Raw genomic sequence first — 22,878 nt, 5'->3', positions numbered from 1 at the left:
TTTACAGTTATTTCCCTTTGACCATCAAAGGCACGGCTCCTCAAATCCAATGAGTCGTACCGATGTAGTTTGCAGGTAGCCGAATAAACCGGGTGGACCCCAGGGAACTGAAATCGGCAGTGCGCGGTCCATGAAGCCACACCCTTATCGACACTGCATATATTGCGCTAACTAAAAAACATGCATAAACCGCTCACTGCTTAGTCTCTCATTAAAACCGAACAAACCAGCGCGCGATACCTTCGTTTCTTTCATCATACCATCGCTCCCGCTTTGGCTGAAGGGGTCTTTGTCGTATGTGGTTTGTTTGTTTGTTGTTTAACGCCACACTCAGCAATATTCAAGCTATATGACGGCGGTCTGTAAGTAATCGAGTCTGGAACAGGCAGTCCTGTGATTAATATGAGCATCGATCCACGCAATTGGTATCGATGACATGCATCAACCAAGTCAGCGAGCTTGACCACCCGATCCCGTTAGTCGCCTCGTACGACAAGCATTGTCACCTTTTTCGGCAAGCATGGGTTGCTGAACACCTATTCTACCCCGGATCTTCACGGGATCAGCGTACTCCATGGTCATCTGCATGCAAGTACACAGCCCATGTTTTGATGCAAGAAAAGTTGGCTGCAGAGATAATTTTGCTTAATAAACAATTTATGCTTCAAACAAACAAAACAGGATTAATCACATGCTTATATTAAAGGTTTTGGAGGATTGTATTTTTTTTTTGGTTTAGAAAACAGGTACTTGCAGTAGGTCAGTGACATCATGAGCATCGATCGCCTTATACGGCAATCAGGGATTGCTGAAGACCTATTCTACCCCGGATCTTCACGGGTCTCGTATGTGGAAGTGCATGCATCTCCCCAAGGTTGAACTCAGTATACAGAACAGTGCTGACAAAAGGCGAGTCCAACCTCCGTTCTGAAACTGGCTTAGCATTGAACAAACAGACTTTGCAACAAGATGACGTAACACAAACTTCAATGGATTTTACACAAAGAAAGGACTCGGGGGAAGTGAAAACGATTGCAGAATTGCACATATTACAGTAGCTAGGCGGCTAGCATTTTGGTTTTCTTTGTTATCAAGGCATTTTGAAGCATGTGTCAAATAAAGCCTCATTCAATCGACAAGGAAGACTTAGATACATTATCAATCAAGGCGGATATTCTGTTAGAAACCGAAGGATTCCATATTCATAAAGCGAGACATTTCGGTAAACCGGTTTGTCACCAAATGGAACGGATTCGCTCACGTCCCCCAGACCCAAGACTTCCACTGTTGTGGTGGACCAGTTCAGGTACACATGAGCCCAGTCAACCTGGACACTGACTCTCAAGCCCTGAACTAGAATGGGGTTGGAAGATCAGCTGTTTCACATTTTGAATTTGCAATAAATACATTAAAGCAGACCACAACTAATCTGAAGACAGGCCAAGAAAGCTTAAACATTGCGGAAATGAATATCCCAAGATATGTAATGTTAGGGTTTTTTATTCAACAATTTATACATTGAACAACGCGTTATATACAAGTATACGTTAATAGCATGGACATTCAATAAATCACAAAAATCTGATGAAAATGTTTTTAACGTATTATACAAAAATATTTAACAACTTGATTAACAACAGACTATAACATTCATATAAAGAAATATATTTTTAACAAATTATAGCGGAAAGCTTTTCAACAATACTTCCTATGAACGCTAATGTAAGGAAATTCGTTCATAAAAACAAGAAGCACATTGAAAAATGTAAAACTATATTCTACAAGCACTGTTAAATTGAGACGGTGCGACAGTCTTTGTTTCAAACGTTCGCCAAAGGCCCGCGTTTCTGAAGACCATTTCAGATGAGCCCCACCGTGATATTGCTGGGCTATTTCTAAAAGCTGCGTAAGGAGTAAGCATACTTCCGAAACTTTGTGTTCCTCATAATAAAGAAGCTGACATCCATTAATTCTCTTCCTTAAGTGTATCACTTCTAAATGCCTTTCAAAGACACGAACTTTGTAGTTTGCCGAATTATTTGGAGAGCATGTCTATTGGCAACATACGCACGTTTGAGCATGAGATGTCTCAAAGAAACATGTTATAATATGGCTGTGTGAAACCCACATGCGATATGAATCTAAAACAGAGGCACCACACATTAAACCATAGGTAAACTGTATGCTCATTTGAGCTATCAAGTAATCTCAGACTTTACTGATAGATTACATAATCTTTCATCAACAAGAAAGAAAGGCCGGAGAATGACCCAAGCGGCAGAGGTGGGGGGGATAATTCATTCTTTTGTGAGCACTGAGCAGACAACACTTTGATGTTGGCATCTGGTTGGGGAGAGATGGGGGATTATCATATTGTAGGTAGTCATTTATTCCCCGAGAGCAATAGCAATCCTGATAGTTGGCGGAACGACAGGGGTGGGTAAATAGATGTTGGTGGGTGGATGGGTATTGAGGATGCATGGAAAGGCAAATTGGGATTTTTACGTTAATCTTGAATTTAGTGTGCTAAAACATCATTTCAGAAGATTGATGTGACTGATGTCAGATATCTGTATAGGAAATGTATATTATAAAGTCATCCATCCATGTTTAGTAGTCCACCCATCTTTAATCACGAGACATCCTTGTCCCTTACAGATCCCGGAACTTGCGGCCAATATCCTGCACACCCTGGCGGGGAAGCCGAAGACTATCCACAGAAGTCGCACCACGGATTGGTGGTAAGGCCAGTGGAATTCTGCTCTGTCGTCTGCTGGGAGCATTTCTCCGTGGACCTGTTGGAGGAGTGGGGACCATTGTCCCGAGTTGTGGCAGATGAACCGGAGATTTGCTTTGTTTCTTCTCAGGTGATTCAGCTGTCGTCTGCTTGTGAGGTGTGACCGTTTTGTTGTTCTCTGTGATAGGCGGCAGATGAGGCCGATCCTCCCTGGACCTGCCAGTGTATGGGCGTCGTCTGGCTGATCCCGCCCGGCCCTTGTCGGGAGCTGTGGGAGGTCTTGGAACTATTGCCTCTCTCATGTTCTCAACATCCGGAAATTCCTCATTCTCAATCTCTTCCCCTTCCATGTTCTTCCAGGTTTTCCTCAGAAAATTGTTGTCCAGAACAGTCTGGAAATAAGAGGCCCTCAGCCGCTTGTTTTCATCTTGGAGGGAATGCAACCTGTCAATGACCTTCTTCAGCGGCTGGTATTTGTCCAGACGCGTCTTCAGTCCCAGAATCTTCTCCTGGTTTTTGTCCCAGTTCCGCTTGTAGTTGTCGTATTCTACGTGGTAGAATTCGGCGTTCTTCTCAATCCGGGCATTTCTTCTCTGCATCACACGGAGTTGTCTTCCCACCTGTTCCATCTCCTTTTTGTAGTCCGCAGCGAGACTCTGAAGGTGCTTCATGAAGCTGTAAGAGCAGACGGGGATGTTTTCATCAGATAGTTGGCAACGTGAAGACAAGTCTTAATCATTTCTGGTTATTGCTCAATGAAAAGAATAAACATTTAATAATCAACAGAGATGTGGGCAACGTAAGATCAGTCTTAATTATCGCTGATTTTAGGTCAAAGAAAAGAGTGAACTATAAATGATCAGTACACACATGAGCAACGTAAATATAAGCGACAAAACCCTTTCCATATTCATAGGAAATCTCTGCTGAAAGCAGAGGCGATAGCACGATTCCGACTATCGTGAATCACTATAAAATAATGATGATACCAGGTGTTCGCGAAAAGGCGACATGTCTTAATTATAGTTTGATTGCTGGTCAATGAAACAAATGAAGTAGGGATGACATCATCAAGATATAAAAATGTAAAAGACAAAGCTAGGACTTTAGATTTTTTAACAACCGAATATAAGAAAAAGAAAACAAGACTTAAAAATTAACATGTTGTTGGTAGATTTTAATAAAACATTATATAAGCGAAAATACACTGTTTCTTTATGAACGAACTTATTTTCTAAGCTTGAAATATCAAACTAATGGGTTACACAAGATCGAATAGTCGTAAGATAACACTGAGGATTAATGTTAAAGTTAATAACTGGTGTATTGGAGACACTTTGCCAGGGCGGGGGCAATATGACCTAACCCTAGATTGATTGCAAAGTTTTAGACATGACTTGTCACACTCAATCGAAATTAACGATCTCACGTGGATGGTTCACAAGAATCAAAAGCAATTCTAAATTAAACATTTTGTTAATTCTGCGTTTGGTGCATCTCCTCAAATTCAAATGGCGCTTGTGAAATGTTGAATTGGAATTCAGATGCGTTGACAAATATGGTCACAAAGTATGTGGAAAAAGTTGACATATATTGCTTGACGGGCGGGGTAAGGGACAAGAATAATTTAACCCCCATTTTACTTATTACTGAAGAACTAAAAAGTAGTTATTACCAAAGAACTACTTTAGAACTACTTCAGAACTACTAAAGTAGCCAAAGACAAGAAACATTTTATGATCGTTCTGTCTGCCAATACTGAAAGTGCCAACAGAGCCTACCATTCCTCTTCGCTGAGTTTTGGGCTTTCTGGCCTCTTTGGACTTGTCTTGAAAGCATCTGCGTGAAACAGAACAATGATTGGTTGAATTAATTACAGAATAACATCAACTAGACACGAGTACTGGAGTAGTTATAATGAAGAACATGCAGTTTAAAACAACTTGTCATATGTTTCTTTGCAAAAAGTATCGCCACAAACCTAATGACCAATTCATAAAACAAAAAACTAAAGGTTGCGGGAGCATCACTAACGATGGATTTTGAACAAATATGATCTTACTTGCATTTTATCTCACTTTATCAACAGATGACGGCTTTTTATGTCAAGAGCACAAAATATGAAGATATTTTAACTGGTAATGAATCGTATATCTCAAAATTGAGACCACATGCTTATATATATTTTAATCTATTATTTTCAAACAGTATATGATATAGATGTTTCTATTGCCTGACAACTCACCCATTGATGGACCTTGCGGATATTTCGAGCAACTTACCATTCACTGGGGTAGGAGATCGGGACCCTTCGGGCAACTCCGGTATGGGAGACAGAACCTGTGTCCCGGCTCTCATTGCTATCTTGCGTAGCAACCGACCCATCTAAAGGAGACACATAAATTATAGAATTAATCAAATAAACAAAAATAACAACATACTTTTTAACCCTCTAAATATTTGAATGTTTTTGACGATGTTTAAGAATAGTTTACATGAACAAAATATAACGGTATACCAGAGGTTAAAGGTTCTGTGGCTAATCTTTCGTTGTTTAATAATACATAATCTAAACAATCTTCCATGTCAATATATAGTTATAAAAAGACCTTCTTTATGATTAATAATTGCATTAATGTTGCAGATGTTGTTTTCAATAGCATATTCTAATCAAGGGCTCGTGATTGTGTCTGTTTCTTGAAAAAAAAGTATTTAAAGCTAATCTTACCGTCCTAAGTTGATGGTGTGTATCAATAAATATCTTTTCCAAATTAATACAACCCAGTCTCTTCAATAATCACGTAAAACGCAGCTTTGGGTACAGAGCTGACAGCAACGTAACCAAGCCTCAGCGATCACTAGGGCGGTCTGATTGTCGTGACGTCACGGCATGTGTCATCGCAAGCTCCTCACAGCCGTAACTCTTTCCATGTTCTCCACCCTTTGGTAGAGATGAAGGTAGCATGCGCTGGGGTGGAGCTTGGTGTTCTGAAGCTAAAATTACCAGCGCGTCGCCGTTGAATAAAATTGTCATCCGCACGAATCAAATTGAGCGCCGCTTAAACATTTTGTCAGGATACTCCTCCTTCCAACTGAATGAAGAGAAACGGAAACAGATGATGATGACAAGCGCCATAATTGTTTTACTGTGACTCAGATATATGGAGACAATAAAATTGAGAATCGTAGACATATTTGAAAAACATTTTTTTCAAATTACCATGAAAAGCACATGACACCGGTATCTGAATTGCTTTTATTTTATATAACGGTGGCCAGTAAAAAATCCTTTACCTGAAACAACATAGGTTAAAAGGATGATCAACGTCCTACGTGATCGGGGGAACAAACCACAATCCGTCAAGTCACATGACCAAAAATAGGGCTCTGTTTACCTATGCTTACCAGGAACGACAACAGTATTCTGCTTATATCACGGCGTGTCAGCTTAATGTGGGAGGAAAGCCCGAAGTGATGCAGGTCTCAGACGTTTACCACTTGGGTGAAACCCACGAGCACGGGTTTGGTGCTGACAAACTTAGAACATAATCGGGGCGAACCGGGATTCGAACCCACAATCATAGTTTTTTTGTCGTGCCGGAATTGCGGCGCCAAAGACGAGGCCGTGGCCCGTGGCCCCCTCAAGGCGTGTAAGAGTTCCCTAGGTGCTCTACTGTATGTGCTCCCAGTCTGATAACGGAAGTCCGACAGAAGAGAAAAGTAATCACTTAATGCTGTATTGCTTTATTGACACTCAACCTAGATTTAGATACATCTGAATATAGTTTTCACTGCAAACAAACATGGCCTTGTTGAAAGCTTTCCACGATATAGTACTGGTCATTTAGTCGGAGAAAGGGTTTAGAAGTGCCACAGGCCCAAATCAAAGGATGCCGAATTGGCAAGGAAAAGATGTAAGATGTCAAAAACAGTGGAAGTCAGTTTATCAGGACAGCGGTTTCAGTAAACATTCGGTTATCTTAAGTTGACTAGAGTTCCCTCCCCTACCTCCGCACCTTGCAGTACATTATACCAATATGAGTGAGTAAGTATGGTTTTACGCCAGTTTTAGCAATATTCCAGCAATATCACGGCGGGGGACACCAGAAATGGGCTTCACACATTGTCTTCGCCGTGACGAGCGAACGCTTCAACCACTAGGCTACCCGACCGCCCCTATACCAATATGAAGCATACCCCACCGAACTAAGCAATAGTCCGACAATACAAATTGTCAAGGGCCTGCCAATCTAGTGGTCGACATGTTGAACGTCCCACATCATTAAGCACGTCAACGACATTGACCAACCGGTCCAACTAGACGCCTCTCACGAGTCCTGGCGATTATAATCCCAGACTGAACCAAAGTAATTACGTGTTTGTATTCGCCAAGAATGTTATACTAGAACTGGATAAATATTGTCTTGGGGTTGTATTACTGTGAGGGAATGTTTTTTACAAGGCCGTTGTATTGTTCTACTGAAAGACATTGATAAACGAAGGTAACGTTTTACTGAGAGGTACTGTTTAACTGAGACAGACAATTTTACAGAGAGAGACTATTTTACTGAGAGAGGCTGACAAACTAAGAAAGACTGAGAGTTTGTTTTACTGAGAGGAGCCGCTTTACTGAAGGACACTGATAAACCTAGAGCTAATTTTACTGAGAGGGACAGATAAACTGAGAGTGGCCGTTTTACTAAGGGACACTGATCAACTGACATAATGTTTGACTGTTATATATAGGGTGTGACTCTTCTGGGTGCGGCTCTGTGTCCGTTCACAGACTTGACTGGAGTCTTCGTGGGCAGCTTCTTGCATATGTCGCGTCTGTTCTTGAGGATGAAGGCGACGCAGGCGACAACGACGGTGAAGGAGAAGAAGGTGATGCTGAAGGAGAGGATCTGTAACCACGTGAGACAAATCCCGGACACTGCGAACACACGATAGAAGGCCACATTTAGGAGATGAACATACTGTGTTTTCAATGTAGAGCTAGGTTACCTGTAGCTTTAACCCCGCTAAATTGAATTTGGAACCGAACGCGCAGCGTGTTTTTATGCACGAAATGTATTGCCACACATCCTTTGAATATTGTAGTAACCGCATCTGTGCACTTTGTAACCTGTAATTGCCTAACGACAATGACTGAAAAATAGTACTATTCTGTGAATATTAGCTTCCGCGGTAATGCAGCTGTCAAACCAGGTTTTTCAATCAGAGGGGTTTATTGTGATTTAATAGCCTGGTTGACCAATCAGAATCGAGTAAATTCCAAATTCATGGTATAATACCTAATATGTCCTTCTATAGAATACGCATTAAAGGAGTTTTGTGTGAGGCTGTTTTCAAAAAGAATATTCAGCGTTGGCGTAAAAATGACACAAGTTGTATACGATTAACATGGGTAATGGAAGTCTCTTCTGACCAGGGGCCCGTTCCACAAAGCGATATTAGCGCTAAGACGACCGTAACTCCCATACTTTGACATAGACTTACGGCAGTCGTAGCGCTACGATCGCTTTTGGGAAGGGGGCCCAGAATCCAAACACGGTCGCACACATACTTAACATAGCTCTACAGGCGTTGCGCTGTTCGGTATTGTTGATGTTAACAATGATACTGTAATGACAACACTGATCACTCATGTTGTTGTACAGGTTAGTTGGTTGGTTGGTTGGTTTGTTGTTTAACGCCGCAATATTCCAGCTATTCGACGGCGGTCTGTAAATAATCGAGTCTGGACCAGACAATCCAGTGATTGATATCATGATGACATGCATCAACCAAGTCGGCGAGCCTGACCACCCGATCCCGTAAGTCACCTCTTACCACAAGCATAGTCACCTTTTACGGCAAGAATGGGTTGCTGAAGACCTATTCAACCCCGGATCTTCACGGGTCTGTTGTACAGGTATAAGCGTACTCACTCGGCATTAGCCCAGCAGGACAAGCCACCACCGCCCCGCATTCCTTGGTCTGATACGTTGTGATGCGTCTCCCTGCAACAATCCAGACATGAGACTTATTTACATTCATGCTTCAGAACAGAACATTGTAAAGGGAGGATATAATTATTACGGTACAGATAGCGAATATTGCTGATTTAGAAATCTGACGTTCCGAACGATCATATCTGGTATGGCAATGTTTCTAAGCCAGAATAGTCCTTATGTTAAAAATGGACACTGATCGCCCAGGGTGCCGTTGTACAAAACCACCTTAGCGCTATGACTGTCGTAAGTCAGTGTTAAGGTATGGGAGTTACGATCACCTTAGCGCTAAGATCGCTTTGTTCAACGGCACCCAGTTGTCTAACGAGAAGCAGCAGCGTAGAGTTAAGTCCCTTGGCTACCAAGATTCCCTGATTCACCGCGCGAATGCAAGTCAAGTGACGCAGGTCAGGGATGGTTAAACCACGAGCTAATATGATGCTGAATCTATTTTTTTCCAAAGTTTTCGGGAACAATTTTTTGTCGCTGAAATCCAGCCACACGCACACGCACACGCACTCGCACTCGCACGCGCACACACACACACGCGCGCGCGCACGCACACAATATCAAATGGTTGGTTCCTAATGGGGCTTTTATACAGGATGGCGACCTTCGTGCCTCCAGAGTGCGACCATAAAATTTGCCAGGTCGTCGTTGGAGGCTCACAGGAGGCAGAGTGGTTGCCTAGGTCGTTCCAAGGTGGTACACAGGAGGTTCAGACATCGCCATGGACGCCGTGAATTTTTGCACATGTTCAAAACAGTCGCACAAAGGTCGTTGAGGAGATTGGTTGCTCAAAGGAAGCAGAAGGGAGGCATAAGCATTACCGTTGTTGCAGAATGAAGGCACAGTGGTCGCCCAATTGTCGCCAGGTAAGTTTTCCCTTTTATCTGGGTGATGCTTCTGCCTCCCTTGTGCCTCCTTTGAGCGACCAACAACGTGCATTGAACGAAGACTGTGGCGACCGCCGTGACTCCATTCGGTGACCACGGCAACCCTTGAGTGTTTCATTGTGATTGCAGACGCTGCACAACTCGAGCAGTTACTGCTGAACACCTGCTTCAGCAATTACATAGAAACATGATTTTCTGGGTTTAGGCGACCTTTGAACGTCCTGGCCAGTTTTTGATCGCTCAAAGATGGCACAAAGGTCGCTGCCCTGTGTAAAGGGGGCTTAAGGGACCAGTGCGTAGTTGCATCCTAGATGTTCACCCATCTCATCCCATGTGAACTGGGCACTGACTCCAGATGGTGGAGAAAGTGACACCTTCAACTACCTAGTTACAGAAAAAGCAACACGCCTCATAGATAGGCGTATTGACAAAGGATCGGCGTATTGACAAAGGTATTCACAGCAGCGCATTTCAGCAGACAGTTGCGTTCTATAAACGTGTAATATATAATTAAATTACTCACGGTCATATTCCTTTGGGAATGAACACATCATGTCGCCCTGCAGGTCAATCCCCTTGTCCGCAGCAAACTGCAGGAACCACAACGCAGCACAGGAACATCTCCATGGCACGTTGTCCATACTGATCCTTCTCAGACTCTCCAGTCCGCTGAAGATGTTGTTGCCGACGTAGGTGAAAGGATTGTTGTCCAGGCTGATACGAGTGAGATACTTCATCTTGCTAAACAACGCCAAGTCTATGACCCGAATACGACAATTGTTCAACGTAAGAACGCTGGCCTCCGTGAAGGGGTCAAGGACACCGCGACTCAAACCTCCCTGCGCAAGTTTGGTGTTGGACAAAGCGAATTCTCCCCTTGGGTTAGGGATGGTCGTATCTTTCTTGATGTTCACGCCAAGAAACGCGTTTACGTCGAGGTTGTCGATGGTACCGCCTTCTAAACTTAACAAATTGACAGTTCCAAGGTTTGTAAAAGCTCCAGGCGGGACGCTGTTGAACTGGCAATTCATAATCCGGACGTCCTGATAAAAACCCATGCCCTCAAAAGAGGAATTATACAAACTGAGCACGGCTGACCCACCAGCGACACAGACGATAGTTAAGGAAGATGCGTAGTTAGGGTCAAATGTCGAGGTGTTTACTTGAGCGAAGTTTGTAAACGACGATCCCGTTATGGGGCCGTTCACGTCATTAATAACTAGTCTCTGTGGTCGAGGGTCGAACCCAACGGCATTAAGAGGAATCGAAGTTTTGAACCCGCAGGTGAACAGTCCATCTTTGTAATTACATCCAGCAGGTTGGCTCAGGGGCATGGATGATTTGATGAGTAAAAAGCAGACGACAACAGTAATGTGGTGCATTTTGAAGAAATAGTTGGTGTGTATTTGCTGGTTATCAATCCTTGGTCTTGTCCAATAAGTTCAACACTTCGTTCTCACTGTCCGTACGGTAATCAGGCTATTATTTCGCATCGAAGTTTTGTGTATTTTGCCCTTCTCCTTTGTATACTAGGGTTTATATCCTCATCAATTCGTTCGGCGTTAAAATGTAAAGTTTCTTTAGACAAATGACACAACCATCCGTTGGTTTTTTTCTTAGGCTGTTTTCCAGTCTCTCTGGTCTGCTGTACATTAAACACCACACTCTAGATCCACGATAACATGACCGGAACAACGGCTTTCTTTTTGTGGAAACAATTTCTCAACAACGGAAGGGTGAGAATTATTTCACAGGTTTCAAACATGCCTTTTGTTACTTTGAAATATTCCTCTTGGGTCGCCAAACATGGCTAATGGATACATAAACATACTCAAGTGGATGTAATACTGTGCTCGTTCATAATAACCACAACAAATAACTGGCCCTGGGTCAAAGTTAATATCTTTGCTGAAACAGTGCTTACCTCCCCTTGTTTTGATTGCAGCCTGTTTGATTGTGAAATGACCTGACGTTCTACAGGCCAGCTTAGACTGCCATGCATGGAACGAAAACAGTTTTATCAGTTAATCTGGATTTTTTTCTGGATAGGGCGTTTACGAACAAAACGTTTCATTTCGTGGTTTCGCGCGATGTATTGTTAAGAAGAAATTATAATAACACCACACTGCGCAGCATAATCAGTGATAAGTGTTCGGTCATAACAGAATACGCATGTTGCCGAATGTACCAAGGGAGTAAGGTTTGTCGAGACACATACATATCCTTTGAAAGTCTAAACAGTTTTTTAAAACTCTGAACACGACACCAACCAGACATTTTTTTAAAGAAAAGATAAGATCTGGCTTGATCAATCTTCTTACAATGTCGGTTTGGATTTATGTCACCATTTGCAGGCTCGACCATTTGCGCCTTCTGAAGTGAAAAATCAGCTGACACTGCGTCATCGTAATGCTCCTTGCACATGCGCAGTAGGCATTTGCTTCCAACACTAACAACCACTCACTCACACGAACACCCCTTCTGCACCTAAAAAAACCCAAACTAGCTTTATACTCGTATATTTCAAAAGATGTACGGTTTGTGGGAAGCGAAGAAGGAAATATTGTCTTCTGTCTTAGAATATATGTACTTCTCAAAAGAAATACCCGACTACCCGAATCGGGTGGCACTTGACCTCTTTTGAGTAGTTTATCGTATGGCTGTTTACAAACATTAAAAAAATAATGATAAATGTTAGACTATTGTGTGCATCAACCTAAAAAAACCAAGGATTGACATTTTAGTGATTTAACTCTCTCTCTCTCTCTCTGTTGGGAGGGGGGGGGGGGGATATATTTTTGTGAACTCGTGACCTTCTTCAGTTAACGACGCAAACACACGGTCGCGGTGAAAATATACCTGTCGACTATTTAAGCTTTTTGTTTGATCCAAACGACCAAAGTATATGTGTTTTACTGGAAGTGGCCGATAAGCCTTAACAACAACTGTTTAGCAGTATTTCCTTTCAATATGAGTGTATTGTTGAAGTGGTAGGTTACGGCGAGGTGTTGCGTTTCACACTAATGCTTTCCGTCATGCAACTTGGTGGCCGTCTCAAAATACGTGTGTGGTGTTTCTGTGTTAAAATCACACAAAATTCAGTTCTTAAATAATTTAGCCTATATCCCTGAGGTTTTTAATAGCGGTTTCTTTCCCTCTGAAAATTCTTCAGAATAATCAGATAGTGACATGCAAGTGAGGCCGACAGAACACGAATGTTGGTATACTCGATTTCGAGCATAATACATCATGTTTGGTTTTTATACGACCCCTTATTAGAACTTCAGAACAGACAGATTAGATGTATAGAAATATGAAAAATTATGTAAATAATGTTCGCTTCTAATGCCATTTGGCAAAATCATAACATCACAGGTTGCCGATATATTCAGGATAATGACACTACACGCTAAGTGCATCCAAGGACTCGCCATGTGCATGTTATACACAAAGCCTTGCTTCATGGTCAGAACGTGACCTGAAAGTGTGGATAGTGAGTGAGTGAGTCAGTTTGGTTTTACGCTGCTTTTAGCGATATTCCAGCAATATCACGGCGAGTGACACCAGAAATGGGCTTCGAAAGTGTGGATAGACTATGTTCTCTTCTTATTCCGATTAAATTCCAAGTTTCTTTTTGTTTCCGTTACAGTACAACATGAGTGTTTCTCCAGACAAGGGTGGCGTCGGACAGAATCCATCTACCCTCTTGAAATGTCTGGAATAAGTGAATTAGCTGTTTTACATCGCTGTCAGAAGTATTTCCAATACAGTTGGTAAATTAACCAGTCTGGGCCATGCTAACCAGTGGTTGATAGCATGACTAACGATACACATGCACTGTAACCTCCCAACCTTACCATGAATGTATACAAAACATTTAATTCCATCAGTGTTTCATATCATGGCCTAAAACGACATTTCTTTTCGCTTTTGTAGCCCATGGACTTAAATACAAAAAGCAGTTTCGAGTGATCCCCCTTGCGGATGTTTCGAAACACGCCGAATGTGGTGGTATTTATTTATGGACAGTCTGGATTGTTTCGGGATTGAGTGACTTCTTTGTTGTTTTTCATGATGCTTTGTTGTTTGGTCGGCGCATTGGTGTTTGATGGTACTTTTGAATTTGAAAGTTGATTCATTAAAATGTTATTAAAATTACTGTCGACACAATTAGTGTGTGTGTGCGTGTGCGCGCGATTGTACTCGTCCAGACAAATGCCAGTTATTAGTGCAAGCCCACTGAGACACCCTGCCGCAGTTTAACATGAAATTAACATTTAACGCCGCACTCAGCAACATTCAAGCTATATGACGGTCTGTAAATAATCGAGTCTGGACCAGACAATCAAGTGATCGACATCATGAGCATGTATCCAAGCAATAGGGATACGATGACCAGCATAAACCAGGTCAGTGAGCCTGACCACCCGAACCCGTTAGTCGCTTTTTACGACAAGATCTATTCCATCCCGGAGCTTCATGACACCTTCCATTGCGAGTCGAGTTCAATGCGGGCATAGTTACGTTTGTTTGTATTCTTGGTGGGAAACTAAATTCACTGTGACATTCGTGCCCCATATATACTGTCCCTTAACCATAAAATACAACAGCGTCGTTGCCTTATAGTTTCCACAGGTTGACATTCCATAAATACCGACTGGCTTCCCCCAGGCATAAACATGTCCAAAATATAGTAGTGATACAGAAAGTGTTTACGCATTTCTGAACAGGCGACGGCAGTAACAGCGAACATTACAACTACTTATACGGCTCGGTGTCAATACGCTTAAGCATGTCACCCCAATTCTCCGTCACCTTGTTGAGAACGTAACATGCTCCGTGGTCTGGTGCCCAAGTCAAGGGTCCCGTTCCACAGAAAAATCTTTATATCGCTAAGATGATCCCTCCCGAGATGCCACTCATAAATATATTTGTGGTATTCCACAGATAAGCGAGTTGGGTTTAATGCCGCTTTGAACAATATTCCGGTTAAATCACGGCATCAGCTTGATGTGGGGGATCGCCCGAAATAATGCCTTCGAGATGTGAACGGTTATGGTGCTGATAACATGGGGACATTATCGGCGCGATATATTATACATTATACCCGTTCCCCGTATTTCAGAGACACAAATTCTTAATTTCAACCGACTTACATCGACCCTAGCCTGTAAAGGCTGGACAACCACAAGCCTCGTGTGTACTTCACTATTCAAATAAAGGATATGTTCAAGCAGGTGCGAGTGCAGTATATTTGTGTGATCGCAGTATATTTGTAAACTGCTTTTAAGAGAGTTTGGTTTGACTCAGAAACAGTGTTTCATTTATATCAGAGCTTGTCGGCTTGATGTGGAAGGAAATCAATGTTTTAGACCTAACACGTATATGGATCCAAAATACCAAGAATCATAATTGTGGGGACTCCGAATCCACTGGCAAACAATTCTGTCGGCTCAATTCAACAATCTCGTGAGGCGGTCATCAAGACTTTCGATAGGAATGAAACTTATAAAACTGTTTATGTGATCGATACACAATCAGATCCTTGCACATTAGGTGACTCAACTGGGCCCAACTGATATTCCCACAATGGTAAATACCTGTGAATAAATAGATTAAACTTGTTGCTATAGAAACTAGAAAACTAGTTTATTGAAAATAACCCCAAACTATCAAAATGTACCAGTTCAAATAATTTCGTGACGAAATGATGAACGGTTTTCAACATCGGCTCCGGAAACCACATCCACATGGATCAATTCCATTTTAATACCGCTTTAAACACCACAAACTACGTAACGGGGCTAATAAATGGAACATCTCAGACAACTGGGCCACCAGTTCCCCAAACAACCTATTCGAGTGAGTGACAATAAGGACTTCATATACACTGCACCCATGTCGGGAGCAACCCCTGCTCTCCAGACACAAGCACAAAGATGAAAGACAACTAAGACATGTTTTGAAAGTCTGTCATTGGCATGTTTTATTTACATCTGTTTGCGTTTTGTCATTACTGTATTCATATGACTATGGTGGTCACGCTCAGCAGGCTGCCTGTCAGCTCGTAGTGATCACAGACAGCATTAGGGAAGGGAGGAGTGCCCAGCTCAACCAACGATTCTGGTAGGAGAGCCATGAGTTCGTCATTACTCAGGAGCCACTGAGCACATACACACAATCAACTCAATTTATCTCAGTACACGAGGCTTACATTATCAAATCCTACAAATATAAATAAAGGCAAGTTTCACATTTCTCAGTATTTGTAACTTGTAATAGTTGATACCTCTTGACTATATATCTGAGGTATCATTCACATAATCAATATTTTTTTCACAGATATTTTGCACTTGGAACATTTTCAACATAACATGACAGAATAATAGCTTTTTATGTTTTCCCTTTTCAATGGAAATGGGCCATATTTCCATGAATAAGAATTCCAACCAACTCCATTATCAGCATACCAATATTCTTGTAGTCAATATATACACAAACATAACCAAAGGCATCCACATTCAATAAACTCCAGTCACTTGTGGGGAAACATTTCCCCGTAATGGTTTTGAAGGGTAGACCAGGCATCATTAATGGTGACAAACTGTACAAGTTTCTCATGCAAAATAAAGTGGCAGGTTTTAGCCCTACGAAGTAGGATCCTTGTCTGCTGTAGCCATAGTAAATACTTCTTCAAATGGGTCCCTCCATCATAGCTTTGAGAGGCATTTAGTTGGTTGAGCTGGGAAGAGTTTCATAATCTGTAGTTCACGAAGTCCTGGCTTCAAAGTGTTTGTATTATCCAAAGTTGATGGACACTACCCGACTCATCAGGCTCACTGTCTATAGTCTATAGAGAATGCACATTTCATATTCTTGTCTTTCGTGGCTCGTCTTCCACAAGATAGTTTATATCGGTCATTCATACAGTTCGACCAACACAACTTTGCATATGAAATTATGCAGTTTATATATAATATGTATATATGTATATAATTTAAGAATGATTATCAAAAAACAAAACATGATCCATAGAATTCACCAAGAAACAAAAAAGAAACAACTGAAATTCCCTTGCAGGGCTTCTGGTTAAAGTGTTACATATCCATTCTCAAACAAGCCTAGCACCTCTCAGTAGATCAACAAGGTATTCTGAATATTCTTCAGACTCCCTCGTTCCTCGGCTTGTGAACATCTCCCTCGACATACATACAAATGCACAGCCGTGTAGGCAAATTTTTAAATGCACATAATTGATATATGCATTAACAAACATCTGCATCAACGAAGACCATGGCAACAAAAAAAAATAAACACATCCATGGTTATATTTGGCTGTCAGAAGATCCTTTGTTTTCTCCAACAAGTAGAAAGCACATTTATACAGCAAGCTCATAAATTAATCATTTCTTTCATCCTCTGGTGCACACATTTAAACAGCAATGACAATCATATTTGTAATTTCATATTGCAGTTTGTGATCCAAGTTTGTCCTAATAATAAGCCTATTCTCAGCTGTCAGCCTCCTCTTCCTCCCCTTCGCGTAGCCACGCAAAGAACTGAACAACTTGCTTGAGCGCAACTCCCTTCCCTTCCTGCTCTTCTTTACTTGTTTCCCATTGATTAAATGCATCTTCTGAGATGATTTCCTCATCATAAAGTGTATCAAAGAATGTCCGCAGGACACCTGAAACATGAAGCAGTAACAAATGTATGCAGGTGTTCACTCAATAATTACACTCGCCAATCAATTACTGGTTTACAATGCTACAGACCAGTTAATGTAGGAGATGATGTGGTCATGCCCATAGAGTGAGTGAGTGAGTGAGTGAGTGAGTGAGTGAGTTGCGTTTAACGCCTCTTTTAACATTATTCCAGTTATATCACGGCGTGTCAGCTTAATGTGGGAGGAAAGCCCGAAGTGATGCAGGTCTAAGATGTTTACCACTTTGGTGAAACCACGAGCACGGGTATGGTGCTGACAAACCTTGAAACATAATCGGGGTGAACCGGGATTCGAACCCACAATCATAGGTTTCTGGCGTGTCCAGGGGACGCAACTCTGCACAGCGAATCGCGGCGCCTTAGACGACTGGGCCACCCGTGCCCCCTCATGACCATAGAAGATATTACAGGTATATTTATTGAGCAAAGGTCATGAGAATTGTTTGATAGGCATTACTGAGTGAGTGAGGGGACACTACAAATCGGTTTCACACATAGTACCAATGTCGGGAATGGAACCGGGATCTTCGGTGTGACGAGCAAACGCTTTAACCACCAAGCTACCCGACCACCCCGAGTGTATTCATATGCCACCCTTGTACCAACAAGATGTTAGCTTAACATCATATTGCGACCAAGGTCATGCCTTGTTATAGGTCAGAAGATGACATCCATACAGTATAGACTTGAACATACCTGATGGATATTCCAGTGAGTGGACGAGTGCCTGCACAGCATACAGAGCCTGCAACTCAAATACAGGCTGGTGATCCAGGTACTTCTGCAGGAGTGATCGCCACTTCTTTATAGGTTCTTGGTCGACTTTTGCCATGTTGCCAGTACCTGAAAAGTTTATGAGACAGTGCAATGGTTATAAGACTCAATGACTATGGTTGTATGGATTATGAGAGTGCTGATGGACAAGGAAAATGAGTGATTAACATGGGCATTGATCAGGTTGTGATAACATTTATACCTGTCAAAAGCTCGCAATTATTTGGTAGCCTTTAAAAATTATACAAGGAACCGAAACCTTTTAGATGCCTATACACATTACAAGAACTTGTTAATATTTGATTTGAATTGGTTAAGGATGTTTCAAGGATACTCACCTAATATTGCACTGGAGCAGACGGTAGTCATTAAGGCCCTGATAAATCTATTTTCTTTGGTAATCTCATCAGGGACATTGGCCTGGTAAAATAATAATGTGATTCAGAAAGATGACACAAAAATACATCTGAAGCAGTTAGGTACATTAACATTGAAACCTTTGTTAAAAGAAAATGCTTTACTCAGATCAATTATAACTGAAAACTTTGTGATCAGATATGCAGGAACGAGGGCTTGAGGCTCAGGCAAATTGACTGTCCAGGCAGGCACATTTATTCATTTAAACACCATTTGTCTCACTGTTAAAAGTCCACAATGGCCTCCTTCACACATTGCAACAATTCACGACATCTACACAAACCGAAAGCGGGCGACAGAGCCTGGAACAAGTCCTTACCTCAATCCAGTCAAATATCTGTTCATTATCACATTTGGGCTTGAGCAAGAGCTCTGAAAGGTTCTGTTTGATCCATTCTATGGACACTTTACTGGTAGGTGTGCTGGGTGCTGAATCTGGGCCCACGGTGAACTCCAGGCTCTGAAACAAGGGAGGTAAAAACTTAACTACTGGATTATGTCCCTTTATTACAGCCTCACTCATATTTCTGCTTCATACTTTCAAAGTAGTGTCACGGAAAATTAGCATTCCATATTATCACATTCCACAGATTTTGGATTGATTTAGAGATGAGAGTTATCAGCATCATGCATCCAAATAAATGAAATTAGAGTCACTCATGGTCAGTGCTGGTTTTCTGGATCAAGTATTTTACCTTTTCTTTCAAAAACTGCTGGATTTTTTCCTGAGGTACAAAGAAACTCCAGTCCATGCAGTTGTTTCGCCATAAATGTGTGACGATCTTGTGTCCCTGAAATTGAATTAAAGATATAAGCTAAAACAACAACAGAATAGTAACTCATCACTCTGCACATCAACATAACTTGATCACATTCAGAAACACACACACCAGTATTTTTATGACGCAAATTAACAATTTGTTTTACTTGAAATTGCCAAGGATTCCAAGCTTATGAAAAGTTCTTTCAGACTCAAGGTTGGACAATTCATTGAAATAATCAATCTGGACCCGTTCTACATATATATTCCAATTTACTCAACCAATTGTAAAGCCAAATTTAAAAAAATACAATTGCTTGAAGCAACTTACAAGTCTCTGACTGGCATCGTGCAAGATCTCTGCCATGAGGTTGCCAGCCTTGCCGGACGCCTTCAATGGCTCACAGGCCTTGTTGAGGAAGCTAAGTGGAACACTGCCATCTTGGATCATGGGTCCGATCAGCTCACCCAGATACTGCCAAATCTTGGGGATGTCAATCTCCATGTCCTCAGCTGACAGAAGAATCTCCGTCAATCTGAAACAGGTTATGTCAATATGCAAAGGTACCTGCTAAAACATAATCATATCAGTTTTGAGAACTGATTGTGATTTCACTTTCTATCTACAATGGGTTGACAACTAATCAATTGTTGAATTTTACAATTTACATCTAATAAAATACTTGTACATATGCATCTATGCTCCAAGAATTTAATAAAAAAGATAATCTGGCTTGATTCAGAACACTCACCCTTGTAAGTAGGTGTCGACAGAGATGATTTTCTGGTTGATCAAATCATGAAGCAGGTGCCCTGTCTGTTGGCGAGCTTGCTTTGACCTCTCTAGCACATGGTTAATTGCAAAATACACAAAGAAATGGATGGTTTTGGGCGAGTTCAACTCCTGTACACACTGGATAGCCTCCTGAAAATAGATCATAATTGTCATGTTAGCCAAGAGTCGGAAGCACAATAAATAGTTATAAAAGAACCACTTGGTCAAATAGTTTTCCCAATAAGCCTCCTTCTTTTGACCAGAAATTTCAATGAGATGCAACTAGTGTTTGTTGTCGTGCCAAATGGAAAGAGCAATGTAAGATCATTTATAACATATCTGTAGAGGTGAAATTGGGTTTCGCGTCGCGTCCAAGATTATTGCACTTACATAGCGCGCGCGTGTGCGTGCGTGCACTAGTCTGGACTGATGCCTATTTATAGTGCTAGCCCAATGAGATACCATGCTGCACTTTAACATGAATACCCCACCAAGACAGTATACTGACTCCGAGCCAACCAGTCCTTGTTTAAAAAGCCCCTTAATGCCGAGCGCCAGACAGGGTAACAACAAGTACCATCTTTTAACGTCTTTTGGTATGACGCGGCCGGGACTTGAACCCAAGACCTTCTGATCTCCAGGCAGACGCTCTACCACAAGACCACGGAGGCGGTCTTACATCTCTGTAGAGGTCCTAAGTATCATAATATTCAGATAACATACTGACCTTTCGATCCTGTATATGCAAATATTCATCTATTATTGAGTAGGTCTTCTTTTCCATCTCATCCTCTGTCAGTTCCTTCATAGATGGTGCTGGTCTCTCCACCTCCTGTGACGACCTTGTTCGACTTCCCTCTCTACTTGCATTTCCTGATGGAGGGGTGGCCCGGCCACTCACTATACTCCTGTAACAATGGAACAACCTCATGAACAACAACCAGGTACTTGTTCTGGTGATTCATGACTATTCAAACACACAATGGTGTTTCTATGTATGATTTGATACAGGCAATTCAGGTCTCATGAAAACACAAGGATAACTCATGTTGAGCTTCAGCCGAAGTACTCCACACATAGTTAAAGCATACCATGAGGACAATGTCTTATTCCCCAACATATCTACAATGTATGATTTTTCTATCAAACTTTGTATTTTCCAATATTGGCTGAGATAGCTGTGTACAGTTGCGAATCTTAATCATAATCCTTATCTGGAACCCATATCTTCAAGTAGTGTTTTCAAGCTGGAGTATCAGTGAGGAATTGACTTGTGGGTTTGTTAAGGTACTTGAACCAATAACTTGTATCAATAACATGCTTGATAACGGTACTGGTATAACATGATAACCTAGTATATTACATACCTAGCACTAGCAAGAGCACGCTCTCTTTCTGACTCTTGAGATGACCGGTTGATCACCTTGCCACGGTTGTAGCCGCCGGGCGTGTTGGCACGATTACGACCATCACCTCGGGCTGGACTCACCCCGCGACCAAATGCACGAGATCTCTGGTCATCTTCTCTGCTCAGAGCAGAAAATCTGCAAAACAATCAGAATGTAACTTTCGGAAATCATACAATGATCTACGCCATGAAACAAATAATTGACTGGATTCTGATGACCAACACCGACAAGAAGGTTAGTTCGGACATGAAGATTATATCCTAAATGGTCGTATACAGACTATCAGAAACGAGGAATTCATGAAATCCACATCAAATTTCAGATGGGAATTAATCATCACTTAGTCTGTCTACAAAAGTTAGATAGTGGCAATATTCCATAGTATTATTTTCTTCTCACCTGTTTCCAGGAGCATTTGGCTTGTCACCCTCCTTTGAAGCTCTGCTACCTCCACCACTACTGCCTCTACCCCAGCCGCCGAAACTCCTGGCTGGACCCAGTTGGATGTTTTCATCAGCATTCTGCATAGAGTCAATTACTTGCTATATATTCTCTATTACATTCACAAGGTGGTATGTTAACTTTCATTTTAACTAGATCACTACGGGCCAACCAGTTGTTCCTTCAGATTATCAACCAGACCAGAACACATTTGTCATGAAACAGACTATCAGAAACGAGGAATTCATGAAATCCACATGAATCTTAAGATGGGAATTAATCATCATGTAGTCTGTTCTGACAAAACTTTGATCACAACTTTCCATTTCAATGTATTATCAGTATCACTGTTGACTGCAGTTATCAAGGCTGAACAGGCAAACAAGTGGCCACCTGCCCTTAATATCCGGCAAGTAATGATGTGATGTTTTACTACAAGGTCACACAACCTGATCCAAAGGACAAAGCCACTAACCTTTTCTATCCTGAGTTTGGACACATCAATGTTTCTGTCGATGTTCCTAATGGCCTTGCTGCTGACTGTGTTCCAACCCTCCTCCATGTTGCCACCACTGCCGCCGCCTCCACCGCCCTGTCCTGGTCGGCCTCGGGTAGCTGCAACAGGTAAAGTGGGGCTTAATGCTGCGTTAAGATTACGGCACTTTCCGAGACACGATGCAGCAGTTAACACCGACACCCCAGTGTACCGACCAAGTTTTACCCCCTCAAGAGCACCAGGCATGGTTACAAAAAGCACCATCTTTTAATGTCTTTTGAAGTGAAGTTGCTGGGGACCAAACCACGACCTTCAGCTCTGGGCAAATGCTCTGTCCACTAAACCATGCAGTTGGTCAAAACAACCTTCGAGGACTATACATAAGGATACATTTAAGCTCGCAAAAACTGAAGCAATTACATTATTGGACAGTGTTTGAAACAAAGTATCTAGAA

The 22,878-nt window shown here is 41.8% G+C and overlaps 2 protein-coding genes and 1 pseudogene across 3 annotated transcripts in view; all 3 read right to left on the bottom strand.

Annotated features, from left to right (window-relative positions):
• Positions 1-2,628: 2,628 nt before the first annotated feature.
• On the bottom strand, positions 2,629-5,322 carry LOC139471728 (uncharacterized; annotated as a pseudogene).
• Positions 5,323-7,473: 2,151 nt separating this feature from the next.
• Positions 7,474-11,174, bottom strand: LOC139471842 (SLIT and NTRK-like protein 6). The gene is made up of 3 exons (XM_071254339.1): positions 10,150-11,174; positions 8,668-8,739; positions 7,474-7,670 (listed from the first exon to the last, which is right to left on the bottom strand). Exons 1-3 carry the CDS (start codon positions 11,006-11,008, stop codon positions 7,474-7,476), a joined length of 1,128 nt encoding a protein of 375 aa, XP_071110440.1. The 5' UTR covers positions 11,009-11,174.
• A 4,412-nt stretch (positions 11,175-15,586) lies between these two features.
• The window catches only part of LOC139471722 (eukaryotic translation initiation factor 4 gamma 1-like), a 42,223-nt gene continuing 34,931 nt past the window's right edge, over positions 15,587-22,878 (bottom strand). For both annotated transcript variants that reach the window (XM_071254201.1, XM_071254203.1), the window contains exons 23-33: positions 22,403-22,542; positions 21,886-22,007; positions 21,445-21,621; positions 20,805-20,985; positions 20,055-20,227; positions 19,634-19,838; positions 19,238-19,333; positions 18,862-19,002; positions 18,464-18,545; positions 18,048-18,194; positions 15,587-17,313 (exon numbers count right to left, since the gene is read on the bottom strand). In XM_071254201.1, the coding sequence (XP_071110302.1) occupies positions 17,138-17,313; positions 18,048-18,194; positions 18,464-18,545; positions 18,862-19,002; positions 19,238-19,333; positions 19,634-19,838; positions 20,055-20,227; positions 20,805-20,985; positions 21,445-21,621; positions 21,886-22,007; positions 22,403-22,542 (1,640 nt within the window). In that variant the 3' untranslated portion in view covers positions 15,587-17,137. The remainder of the gene's footprint in view (positions 17,314-18,047; positions 18,195-18,463; positions 18,546-18,861; positions 19,003-19,237; positions 19,334-19,633; positions 19,839-20,054; positions 20,228-20,804; positions 20,986-21,444; positions 21,622-21,885; positions 22,008-22,402; positions 22,543-22,878) is intronic.

The sequence above is a fragment of the Haliotis cracherodii genome, unplaced genomic scaffold (assembly GCF_022045235.1).
Source record: "Haliotis cracherodii isolate W230 unplaced genomic scaffold, xgHalCrac1.p SCAF_23, whole genome shotgun sequence".
In the NCBI taxonomy this organism is placed as follows: Eukaryota; Metazoa; Mollusca; class Gastropoda; order Lepetellida; family Haliotidae; genus Haliotis; species Haliotis cracherodii.
Note: the sequence above shows the minus strand (reverse complement) of the source record. Positions and strands in the feature narration are given on the sequence as shown.

Bases quoted from the DNA above. Each gene is read 5' to 3' on its own strand.
- LOC139471842 (XM_071254339.1), bottom strand. From the start codon at position 11,008: ATGCACCACATTACTGTTGTCGTCTGCTTTTTACTCATCAAATCATCC. The intron at 8,740-10,149 runs GTGAGTAATTTA...GGATTGTTGCAG, and splicing joins ATTCCCAAAGGAATATGACC to GGAGACGCATCACAACGTAT. The intron at 7,671-8,667 runs GTGAGTACGCTT...GTGTGTTCGCAG, and splicing joins TCCTGCTGGGCTAATGCCGA to TGTCCGGGATTTGTCTCACG.